Genomic DNA, 13,284 nt, shown 5'->3' on the forward strand with positions numbered 1-13,284 from the left:
GTTAACAGGTTTTTTGACAAAGTAGAGAGGAGAAGTTGGTTTTCACAGCCTGCCGTCGACTTTACATGACTTAATCATGCCAGGAGATGAAGCAAGACTGAAATGTTTCATAGGGAAGTACACACCTACAACATTAAACACAAATCCTCCATGAACACAAATGTCTCCAGAAAAAAAAAAATCCATATTTTAACTAAATTGATTTGTGGCCGCCCCTCACTTTTTTCGCTGACCTTAGCTGTTCTCTGGGAGATAAAGCGGTGCATCACTGTTACACCAAACTCACTCAGCTCAGAAAAGTGCTATCTTCTTCTAATCAGTTGAGCGAGCACATTTTTGTTAAGTCCACCAGACCAAACAGATGTGTTATGAAACGTTCCCCTTTGTCCTCTTCAAGCAGAGGTCTGGATGAGAGTTGGGGTTAATGGGTTTGAATTGGAATGCCGACTGTGAGCCAGGCCTAATCGCCCAACATCAGTGACCGTCCTCACTAATACTCTTGTGGCTGAATGGAAGCAAGTCCCCACAGCAATGTTCCAACATCTAGTTGAAAGCCTTCCCAGAATAGTGGAGGAGGCTGTTATAGCAGCAAAGGGGGGACCAACTCCAATTTAATGCCCATGATTTTGGAATGAGATGTTTGACGAGCAGGTGTCCACATACTTCTGGTCATGTAGTGTATTTATGTCAAACTCTTTTCAATTTTGGCATTTTCAATTCAAATCCCTTCCTCAATTGAAAGACTTCAATTTGAATTGACCCCAACCCTGGTCTGTATCACATATTGTAGGCTATATGATACATAGGCCTACATCCCACCAGACACTCTTACTGACAGTTGGGGCTGCTTTGCGTGATATGTTGCCTCTACCTTCTTGCCCTTTGTGCTGTTGTCTGTGCCCAATAATGTTTGTACCCTGTTTTGTGCTGCTGCCATGTTGTGCCGCTACCATGTTGTTGTCCCATTGTGTTGGTACCATGCTGTATTGTCATGTGTTGGTACCATGCTGTGTTGTCATGTGTTGTGCCATGCTATGTTGTTATCTTAGGTCTCTCTTTAAGTTACAAAAATAAACTAGAATAGACAAAAAAAGGTCTGGTTTCATGGACACAGAATAAGCCTTGTCCTGGATACTATGTTGTTGTCTTAGGTCTCTTTTTATGTAGTGTTGTGTTGTCTCTCTTGTCGTGATGTGTGTTTTGTCCTATATTTTAATGAAATGTATTTGTATTTTTAATCCTAGCCCCTGTCCCCGCAGGAGGCCTTTTCGTAGGCCATCATTGTTTATAAGAATGTGTTCTTAACTGACTTGCCTAGTTAAACAAAGGTATAATAAATACAAATAAGGAGTAAGAAGGATCAGTGTTCTGTTTAAAAGTATTTTATTACAGAAACGTTAACAAAAACATATTGTAAAACAGTATTAGATAAAATAGAACATTTCTACATAAGTTAATATAATGAGATATAGGTAACTGCTAAAATAAAGGAAACACCAACATAAAGTGTCTTAATAGGGCGTTGGGCCACCATGAGCCACCATCACAACATCAATTCGCATCAGCATAGATTCTACAAGTGTCTGGAAATCTATTAGAGGGATGCAACACCATTCTTCCACAAGAAATTATATAATTTGGTATTTTGTTGATGGTTGTGGAAAACGCTGTCTCAGGTACCAGTCCAGAATCTCCCATAAGTATTCGATTGGGTTGAGATCTGGTGACTGAGACACACAAACACACTTTAAACCCCTCTTTGCTCCTTTGAGACCCCTCAAGTCAGAGATCTCTCCTTCTAGCCATGGTAGAATGACGGGATGTTTTAATTGCTTAATTAATTCAGGAACCACACCTGTGTGAAAGCAACTGCTTTCAATTGACCTTGTATCCCCCATTTATCCCTCAAGTGTTTCCTTTCTTTTGGCAGTTACCTGTATATACAATGTTCCAGGTTTACTTGTTGACTTTCAAAAAATACATCAAAAACCCTGCTGTGGTAGATTTGTATTGCACGACCAACACTTCAGCAAGATACAACATGATACAGACATCAGAAATGGATTTGAAGTTAAATAGTAGACTACAATGCATTATCTTTTTGTGACCAAATTACACACAGGGGTTTATAACATTATTCTTTAGAATTAGATCCTGAGGTTGTTCATTTTGTTTGTTCAAATAAGAATAGTTAATTACAAATGGGGTGATTGCATGTCAATTTACCCGGCAAATAAAAGGTACACGTCAACGCCTTGGATTGATGAACTACTGTATACTGAGTGTATGCACAGATTAAGCCCAATCCTGGACTAAAACACATGTTCAATGGAGATTCTCTGTGTGTGGGAAACCGGCCCAAAATGTTAAGGTGATCTAGGTGTAGCTATTTTATGATTGGTCTTCAACCCACTAATCATTTCAATCTTAAGAAAAATATGTTTCTATGATTTCACACATTATGCTATAGATATTAAGTTGATTAAGCAAAATAAAACTATGATATTACACTCACTATACATCATACTGCAGTTGAAACCTAATACCCCACATTACTCAAGCACAACTCTGAGCAGTTACATGAACTATATAAAACACAAAGCCCCCAAAAACTCTTAATATATATACAGTGGCGAGACAAAGTCTGTGAACCATTTGGAAATACCTGGATTTCTGCATAAATTGGTCATAAAATGTCATCTGATCTTCATCCAGGTAACAACAATAGACAAACCCAGTCTGCTTAAACTAATAACACAGACAATTATACGTTTTCATGTCTTTATTGAACACACCGTGTAAACATTCACAGTGCAGGGTGGAAAAAGTATGTGAACCCTTGGATTTAATAACTGGTTGATCCTCCTTTGGCAGCAATAACCTCAACCAAACGTTTTCTGTAGCTGCTGATCAGACCTGTACAACGGTCAGGAGGAATTTTGGACCATTCCTCTTTACAAAACTGTTTCAATTCAGCAATATTCTTGGGATGTCTGGTGTGAACTGCTCTCGAGGTCATGCCACAATATCTCAATCGGGTTGAGTCCTGACCTCAACCCAATTGAGACTGGGCCACTCCAGAATGCATATTTTCTTCTGTTGAAACCATTCTGTTGTTGATTTACTTCTGTGTTTTGGGTCGTTGTCCTGTTGCATCACTCAACTTCTGTTGAGCTTAAATTGGCGGACAGGTAACCTAACTTTCTCCTGCAAAATGTCTTGATAAACTTGGGAATTTATTTTTCCGGCGATGATAGCAAAGCCTCAGGGCCTCAGTGTGTTCCTTCCAAACAACGCAACTGTAGTTTCATCTGTCCACAGAAGCAGTGGCTTCTTCCGTGGTGTCCTCCCCTGAACACCATTCTTGTTTAGTGTTTTACGTATCAAAGACTCATCAACAGAGATGTTAGCATGTTCCAAAGATTTCTGTAAGTCTTTAGCTGACACTCTAGGATTCTTCTTAACCTCATTGAGCATTCTACACTGTGCTCTTGCAGTCATTTTTGCAGGACAGCCACTCCTAGGGAGAGTAGCAACAGTGCCGAACTTTCTCCATTTATATACAATTTGTATTGCACATCAAGGCTTTATGCAAGTCAACAATTCTTAGGTCTACTGAGATCTCTTTTGTTCGAGGCATGGTTCACATCAGGCAATGATTCTTGTGAATAGCAAACTCAAATTACGTGTGTTTTTTTATAGGGCAAGCAGCTCTAACCAACATCTCATCTCCTCTATTTAATTGGACTCCAGGTTTTTTTCATTTTACCTTTATTTAACTAGGCAAGACAGTTAAGAACAAATTCTTATTTTCAATGACGGCCTAGGAACAGTGGGTTAACTGCTTTGTTCAGGTGCAGAACGAGAGATTTGTACCTTGTCAGCTCAGGGATTCGAACTTGCAACCTTTCGGTTACTAATAAAACACTCAAACCACTAGGCTACACTGCCACCAGGTTAGCTGACTCCTGACTCCAATTAGCTTTTGGAGAAGTCATTAGCCTAGGGGTTCACATACTTTTTCCAACCTACACTGTGAATGTTTAAATGATGCATTCAATATAGACAAAAAAATACAATAATTTGAATGTTATTAGTTTAAGCACACTATGTTTGTCTATTATTGTAACTTAGATGAAGATCAGATCAAATTTGATGACCAATTTATGCAGAAATCCAGGTATTTCCAAAGGGATCGTTTTCTTGACACTGTGTGTGTGTGTATCTATATATATATATATATTTTTTTTAAGTTACAAAAATAGACAACAAAAAAAGGCTGGTTTCCCGGACACATATTAAGCCTGGTCCTGGATGAAAAATCATGGTCTCAGTCCCACTAGGCTTAATCTGTGTCTGGGAAACCAGCCCCAAAAGTAGTAGTAGAACAGTCAGTCTATAGATTATTGCTGTATGTCTTCTCATCGTCAGTAACATGGTCCAGAGCATAGAGACCTACCATCTCCTCCTTCATCATCATAGGAAGGTCATCTGCTGGCCGACAGATTGTCTGGAGGCGCTTGGGAGCAAAGTGGTCTCAAAGTAAGTATAATCAATGTGCTACAAAAGTATTCTTACAAATCTCAGAATAGTGCATAAACTCTATGCTAGAGATGAAAGAACCAGATGAAAGGTCCCAGCCTTTCCGATCAGATTAATTTTATTTATCTTTTCTAATTTAAATTTTCTAGATTATTAACTTTGTAAATATGACAAAGTGCAACAACAAGAATATGAATTTGATGCAATCATTCACACTTTTAAATGTTCCAGGGAAAACTTCCCATCATACTGACCTGCCAGAAATTCCCTTTGCCCCAGTACAATTTGTAGACCATGGTGATGGGGATGAGAGATAGGGAGGACATAGCCAGGAACCAGCCTAGCCAGTAGGCCCACCATGGGTACAAATATGTGTTGTTGAACTTCAAAGGGCTGTACTTCAGCAGGGAAAATACAAAGGTTCCCTTGAAGAGAGAAAAGAAGATGGCAGAAATATGTTGTTTCATTGTTGTTTTGATTATGTCTTGCCTTGCCATTGATAGACAGCAGAAAGTTTTGTAAGCATCATTTCAGTTGTATCCATTTAAAAAAAGAATGAAATAATGATAAAAATGGACTGGGTTTAAACTCACTGTGCAGATAGTAGGGGTAATGTAGAGCCAACAATACTTGACCAGGGAGGAGGGCCTATAGCCAATCATATCCTCAATGTTGTCACAGAAGCGTTCAGCACCTTCGAAAGAGACAGACATGTTACAGGATGTAACGTGTACGCTAAGAATTGGGAAGCAAGTACAGGGAGTGTATTTAATAAAGGTTACATGGAACAAAACAAGAAACACGAGTAGCGTACAGACATGAAACATATAAACAGAAACACTAACACCTGAGGAAAGAACCAAAGGGTGTGACATATATAGACGAGGTAATCAGGAAGGTGATGGAGTCCAGACGAGTCTCATGAGGCACAGGTGCTCGTAAAGATGGTGACAGGTGTGTGTAATTATGAGTAAACTGGTGACAATGACCGCCAGAGAGGAGCGGGAGTAGACGTGACAGTACCGCCTCCCTGAGGAACCCGACGAGCCGGCATGAGGCGCGTGTACCCGCAGAGCCGGCTGAGGCGTGTGAACCCGCAGAGCCGGCTGAGGCACGAGAACCCGCATAGCCGGCACGAGGTACGTGAACCCGCAGAGCCGGGTGAGGAGCGAGAACCCGCAGAGCCGGCTGAGGCTTTCCTTTGGTGAGGCATTATTCTGCAACGTGTATGCTAAGAATCGGGAAGCAACTACAGGGAGTGCAAATTTGATAATAAATGGAAACTAGTACAAAACAAGAACCACGAAAAGTGTACAGACATGAAACCGAGTCAGCAATGCCTGGGTAATGAACCAAAGGGAGTGACTGATATAGGGGAGGTAATCAGGAAGGTGATGGAGTCCAGGTGAGTCTCATGAAGCGCAGGTGCGCGTAACAATGGTGGCAGGTGTGAGTAATGATGAGTAAACTGGCGACAACGAGCACCAGAGAGGAGGAGCGGGAGTAGACGTGACAGAAGCCCATTTTAAATTGTATCTTTTTAACTAGCTCTTCCGTATGTTTTTTAAACGTTAGATCTTTATCAATCCAAATGCCCAGATATTTATAGGCGGGAACCCACTCGATGAGAGAACGATTCAAATTAGTAAATGTGTAGTGCATCCGTGAATTATAGAACAAGCAAATCAAAATATATTTTATATCTGAGATTCTTCAAATTGCTACCCTTTGCCTTGATGACAGCTTTGCACACTCTTGGCATTCTCTCAACCAGCTTCATGAGGTAGCCACCTGGAATGCATTTCAATTAACAGGTGAGCCTTGTTAATTTGTGGAATGTCTTTCCTTCTTAATGCGTTTGAGCCAATCAGTTGTGTTGTGACAAGGTAGGGGGGTAAACAGAAGATAGCCCTATTTGGTAAAAGAACAAGTCCATGTTAATGCAAGAACAGCTCAAATAAGAAAAGAGAAACAACAGTCCATCATCCCGCATGAGGGAGTGTAATCATCGACTGACACTAATTAGCATAACGCAACGGACATAAATATTCCTAGAAAATATTCCTATTCATGAAAATCACAAGTGAAATATATTGAGACACAGCTTAGCCCTTTGTTAATCACCCTGTCATCTCAGATTTTCAAAATATGCTTTACAGCCAAAGCTAGACAAGCATTTGTGTAAGTTTATCGATAGCCTAGCATAGCATTTTGTCCAGCTAGCAGCAGGTAACTTGGTCACGGAAATCAGAAAAGCAATCAAATTAAATCGTTTACCTTTGATGAGCTTCGGATGTTTTCACTCACGAGACTCCCAGTTAGATAGCCAATGTTCCTTTTTTCCAAAAATATTATTTTTGTAGGCGAAATAGCTCCGTTTGTTCTTCACGTTTGGCTGAGAAATCGCCCGGAAATTGCAGTCACGAAAACGCCGAAAAATATTCAAAATTAGCTCCATAATATCGACAGAAACATGGCAAACGTTGTTTATAATCAATCCTCAAGGTGTTTTTCAAATATCTATTCGATAATATATCCACCGGGACAATTGGTTTTACAGTAGGTCCGATTGGAATAATGGCTACCTCTGTATTTTACGCGAGAATCACTCTGAGAGCATCAGGTGACCACTTGCGCAATGTAGCCGCTTACAGGTATTCTTCAATATAAATGCGTAAAACTACGTCACAATGCTGTAGACACCTTGGGGAATACGGAGAAAAAGTAATCTGGTTGATAGCCCATTCACTGCTCAATAGGGACGCATTGGAACGCAGCGCTTTCAAAACATGAGGCACTTCCGGATTGGATTTTTCTCAGGCTTTCGCCTGCAATATCAGTTCTGTTATACTCACAGACAATATTTTTTACAGTTTTGGAAACTTTAGAGTGTTTTCTATCCTAAGCTGTCAATTATATTCATATTCTAGCATCTTGTCCTGACAAAATATCCTGTTTACTACGGAACGTTATTTTTCCAAAAATGAAAATACTGCCCCCTAGTCACAAAAGGTTAAGACATGAAGGTCAGTCAATACGGAACATTTTAAGAACTTTGAAACCATCAAGCGCTATGATGATGAAACTGGCTCTCATGAGGACCGCCACAGGAATGGAAGACCCAGAGTTAACTCTGCTGCAAAGGATACGTTTATTAGAGTTACCAATCTCAGAAATTGCAGCCAAAATAAATGCTTCACAGAGTTCAGGTAACAGACACATCTCAACATCAACTGTTCAGAGGAGACTGTGTGAATTGCTGCAAAGAAGACACTACTAAAGGACACCAATAATAAGAGACTTGCTTGGGCTAAGAAACACATGCTTCTACACCTGCATTGCTTGCTGTTTGGGGTTTTAGGCTGAGTTTCTGTACAGCACTTTGTGACATCAGCTGATGTAAGAAGGGCTTTATAAATACATTTGAATGATGGACATTAGACCAGTGGAAATTTGTACTTTGGTCTAATGAGTCCAAATTGGAGATTTTTGGTTCCAACCGCTGTATCTTTGTGAGACGCGGTGTAGGTGAACGGATTACATAGATTTTTATTTTATTTGTGTATTTGCCACCGTAAAGCATGGAGGAGGTGTGGAAGTGCTTTGCTGGTAATGTTGTCTGTGATTTATTTAGAATTCAAGGCACACTTAACAATCATGGCTACCACAACATTCTGCAGCAATATGCCATCCCATCTGTTTTGGGCTTAGTGGGACTATCATTTGTTTTTCAACTTGACAATGACCAAACAAACCTCCAGACTGTGTAAGGGCTATTTTACCAAGAAGGAGAGTGATGGAGTGCTGCATTAGTTGACCCGGCCTCCACAATCCCCCGACCTCAACCAAATTGAAATGTTTTGGGATGATTCGGACAGCAGAGTGAAGGAAAAGCAGCCAACAAGTGCTCAGCATACGTGGGAACTCCTTCAAGACTGTTGGAAAAGCATTCCAGGTGAAGCAGGTTGAGAGAATGTCAAGAGTGTGCAAAGCTGTCATCGAGGCAAAGAGTGGCTATTTGAAGAATCTCAAATAAAAAATATATTTTGATTTGTTTAACACTTTTTAGTTTACTACATGATTCCATGTGTTATTTCATAGTTTTGATGTCTTCACTATTATTCTACAATGCATAAAATAGTACAAATAAAGAAAAACCCTTGAATGAGTAGGTGATTTAAAACTTTTGACTGGTAGTGTATATTTCATTTTGCCTGCATTAAGTACACAGGCCTTTCTGTAATGTAACAAAATAAGATTGCAGCTCTAACATAGCTTGATCAACAGTTGGTGCAATGGCATACATAACCATATCGTCTGCATACAATATTACAGGATTTAATAGATAGTCCCAAAACCAATCCTTGTGGTACACATTTGATAATATTGAGGAAACTAGACTTGACACCATCAGTTAAGCACACATTGTGTCCTGTCTGTATTATAAGTCTTAAAGTATTTGCTAGACTCCTGATCCAGTCCCATTTCAGACAGTATTTTAATGAGTAGGGAATGGCCAACAGTGTTGAAGGCTTTGGAAAGGTCTGTAAATAAGGCAGCACAATGATTTTATGATCTAGGCAATTTAACACAACATGTAGAACAAGCATAGACTTGAAAGAGTGCTATGTCCAAATCTAAACCAGACTGGTTAACATTCAGAATAAAGTGAGAAGTTTAAAAAGTTAGCTGTGAGCTGGTCAGGGATTCTAATAGCTTGACTAGGCAGGTTGAGAACTTCAAGTTCCTTGGTGTCCGAAGAATTGTCAAAGACCCCAGCCACCCTAGTCATAGACTGTTCTCTCTGCTACCGCACGGGGAGCGCCAAGTCTAGGTCCAAAAGGCTTCTTAACAGCTTCTACCCCCAAGCCATAAGACTCCTGAACAGGTAATCAGATGGCTACACGGACTATTTGCATTGTGTACCCCCCCCCCAACCCCTCTTTTATGCTACTGCTACTCTTTGTTCATCATATATGCATAGTCCCTTTAACAATATCTACATGTACATACTACCTCAATAAACCCGACTAACCGGTATCTGTTTGTAGCCTCGCTACTTTTATAGCCTTGCTACTGTATATAGCCTCGCTACTGTTATTTTTCACCATCTTTTTACTGTTATTTTTATTTCTTTACTTACCTATTGTTCATCTAATATCTTTTTTGCACTATTGGTTAGAGCCTGTAAGTAAGCACTTCACTGTAAGGTCTACACTTGTACTCGGCGCACGTGACAAATCAACTTTGATTTGATCATTGCATAATGCAGAAAATGCAAGGGAGTTCAGGGGCCTTGTTTTAACAAAGTTAACCATTTTCACTGTAGTGCCCAAAATGTCTTTCAAGCTGTCAGGCATTCCCTTGGCAGCAAGAGCCTCTCGGTGGATGCTGCAGTGTACCCAAGTGGCGTCGGGAGCAACTGCTTGCACGCGCATTACCATTCCACTGTGTCTCCCTGACATGGCTTTTGGGCCATCAGTACAGATACCAACACATCTTGACCACCAAAGTCCATTTGATGTCACAAAGCTGTCCAATACTTTAAAAATATCCTCTCACGTTTTCCTGGTTTCCAATGGTTTGCAGAAGAGGATGTCATCCTTAATTGATCCCCCATAAACGTAAAGGACATATACCAAAAGCTGTGCCAGGCCCACCATGGTCTGTTGACTCAGCTGTAATGCATATAATTCACTGGCTTGTATGCGAAGCAGTAATTGTTTCAAAACATCTCCTGCCATATCACTGATGCGTCTTGAAACAATGTTGTTTGATGAAGAAATTGTCTGTATAGTTTTTTGGGCCTTTTCCCCCGGCATTGTCCCAACCATATCCACAGCAGCAGGAAGAATTAAGTCCTCCACAATAGTATGGGGTAGCTCACCATATAAGACACTTCTAGCCCCTTCTTATTAATGGTATCTGTTGCTTTTATACATGTCTTACTACTCGAATGTCATCTTTATTCTCGCTCAAAAAACTCCTGTGGCTTGTTTTTTACATTCTCATGTTTCGTTTCTAAATGTCTGTGCAAGAGTGAAGGTTTCCCGTGAGAGAGTAAAGGTTAATGTGATTGGATGTTAATTATTTGACTAGGCTACCTGTATTTGACATTGTGTTGTTATTTCGCTGAACACTAGATGGTTTAATTTTATTTCTGTCAGTGAAATGAGGCTACTCAGGCAAGAAAAAAACCTCACCCAAATGTATAGCCCCACTGGAAAATATAAATGTACTGTTTGAAAATGCGATTCATATTTTTATTTGGCGTACCCCGGTGGCATTGTGCGTACCCCAGTTTGGGAATACCTGATATAGGGGACAGATCAGAGTGGCAGCAAGTCGCAAATCTGTAATGGTTGAGTGGCTGGCCTTGTCCTTTTGATCTGTTTGTCCCTCTAGTCACTGTCAGTTTAGAAGCCTTTGTTAAGGCCTGCAAGTGATATAAAACACCAAATATCAGTTGGTATGCTGTAATATATAGTTACATACTCACTATTAGCAACTCCTTAATATTTTTTCAATTTAATTCAACAAGAACGTACTGTATTATTGTTTTGCTGTATATTTAATGCTGCATACTATAAATGATGGTGCATTGTAGAAAAGTATTGTGGGAGGGGAAAGAATCGCTGGCTCATTAACATATTTTAAGGCGTGCCTTGAAAGTGGCTATATTTGTTCCACCCGGTTAGTGAGAGTCCTATATCAATTTAAGTGATATGTGTTAGTAGTTCCCTAACAATTAAGAATGTATATAGGGGCCAGATCAGACTGGCAGTGGGTCTTAAAACCTCTACAGGATCGGTGGGTCCCCCACGGGACGGTTGAGCTAACGTAGGATAATGTGATCAGTCTAAAACTTTGCACATACACTGCTGCCATCTAGTGGCCAAAAATCAAAATTGTGCCTTGGCTGGAATAATACATTTTGGTCTTTCTCTTGCATTTCAAAGATGATGGTACAAAAAAAATACAAAAAATACATGATTTTTTTTGTATTATTATTTACCAGATCTAATGTGTTATATTCTTCTACGTTAATTTAACATTTCCACAAACTGCTAAGTGTTTCCTTTCAAATGGTATCAAAAATATGCATATCCTTGCTTCAGGTCCTGAGCTACAGGCAGTTAGATTTGGGTATGTCATTTAAGGTGAAAATTTTAAAAAAGGGTCCGATCCTTAAGAGGATTTATTAAACCAATAATGGTTGAATATTCAATCACGTCCATTTGATCTGTTTTACCCTGTAATCACGGACAGTTTGGAAGCCTTTGTTTAGGCCTCTAGAAGCGCAAGTTATATAAAACACCTAGTATTATTATGCTGTAATATACAAATGCCTAGAAGCCAACCTACTTGCTCCAATCCCTTGTAATCAGGTGTTGGAACCAGTTCAGGGAACAGAATTAAAAAACAGAAAATAATATTTGAGGAACAGAGTTAGAACCGGGAACGAAAGTGATCTATATATTTATGGAACAGAACCGTTATTTTAAAAGCATGGGAACTGGTTAACAACGTTCTTTTACGTTACAAGCCTTTTTTTCCAGTCCCACAAAAATTGCAACAAACGCCTATGCAAGCCCTCACTCTGTCACTCAAACGTCTTCTAGTGTCTGCCTGCCAGCTGGAAATCTTTGCCAGTGTGTGTGTGTGTAAACTACCTGGCCCTCCCTCTCTGAAGCATCACTTACTATAGCCAACTGACGACATTACAAGTGTGATTCAAAAATTAGGAAGAGAGATGTTTAAATAGAGAAGAATGGATTAACATTTTCAATGCTAGTTAAGGATTCTATAATTATCATGTTCCACATTGGATTTACAGATTTACAGAAAGGTAAGTTGTAAGTTGGTAAGAAAGGTAAGGTAAGTTGTGTTTTTATTCTAGTGCTGCTCTGCACACACAAGATTGTTAGCTCTGATCCAACGTCAAGCCAAATCTCTCAAGTTCAAAGACATTCAAAATTCCTTCATAGAAGCCTAATTCCAGTAAATCATGTCATAACAAGATGCCCAGCACTTCAAGCCAAGCCTCCTCCTCCACCCTCTCTCCCCACCCGCAAAATTTCAGTCGCATCTCGCACCCTACACTTGTCTGTCCATAGTGACTGACAGCACAGTGCAGTGTGTGTGTTTGTTTGTCATTATGATTAAATTAAACCATGCTGTTACGGCAAAAGACTATTTGCTCTTAACGACTTCCCTATGAAGATTAAATCGCTTACCCACTCCATAGCAAGCTGCTCGATCCGCACTGATTGGTGAAGTAATTTAATGTTGAGCTAAATGTTTAAAAAAATCAATGTCAGAGGTTTCAAAAGGAACAGAAAAGAACGATTAAAAGCAGTACCTTTTTTTGGTTCGAACCATTTCAGAACTTTATTTTGCTGTTCGGGAACAGTGCAATGAAAAAAACATGCTACGAATTACAATTTGTGTTATATGTTACGAATTTTCTAAACGTACAACATGTTACGTATTTGCAAAACGTATGGTATGTTATGAATTCTAGCTATGTGGCTAACTTTAGCTAGTATAGGAGTTAGGTTAACTTCTTGGATATAGGGGGCGCTCTTTTAATTTATGGATAAAAAAACGTGCCCGTTTTAAGTGCAATATTTTGTCATGAAAAGATGCTCAACTAATGCATATAATTGGCAGCTTTGGAAAGAAAACACTAAGGTTTCCAAAACTGCAAAGATATTATCTGTGAGTGCCACAGAACTCATG

At 39.7% G+C, this 13,284-nt stretch overlaps 1 protein-coding gene across 1 annotated transcript in view; it reads right to left on the reverse strand.

Moving 5' to 3' along the window:
- Window positions 1-4,182: 4,182 nt before the first annotated feature.
- slc6a11a (solute carrier family 6 member 11a) overlaps window positions 4,183-13,284 on the reverse strand; it is a 31,712-nt gene continuing 22,610 nt past the window's right edge. The window contains exons 12-14 of the mRNA XM_024386241.2: window positions 5,136-5,236; window positions 4,797-4,967; window positions 4,183-4,519 (exon numbers count right to left, since the gene is read on the reverse strand). Of these exons, the coding sequence (XP_024242009.1) occupies window positions 4,397-4,519; window positions 4,797-4,967; window positions 5,136-5,236 (395 nt within the window). The 3' untranslated portion in view covers window positions 4,183-4,396. The remainder of the gene's footprint in view (window positions 4,520-4,796; window positions 4,968-5,135; window positions 5,237-13,284) is intronic.

Source organism: Oncorhynchus tshawytscha, linkage group LG02, assembly GCF_018296145.1.
Source record: "Oncorhynchus tshawytscha isolate Ot180627B linkage group LG02, Otsh_v2.0, whole genome shotgun sequence".
NCBI lineage: Eukaryota > Metazoa > Chordata > Actinopteri > Salmoniformes > Salmonidae > Oncorhynchus > Oncorhynchus tshawytscha.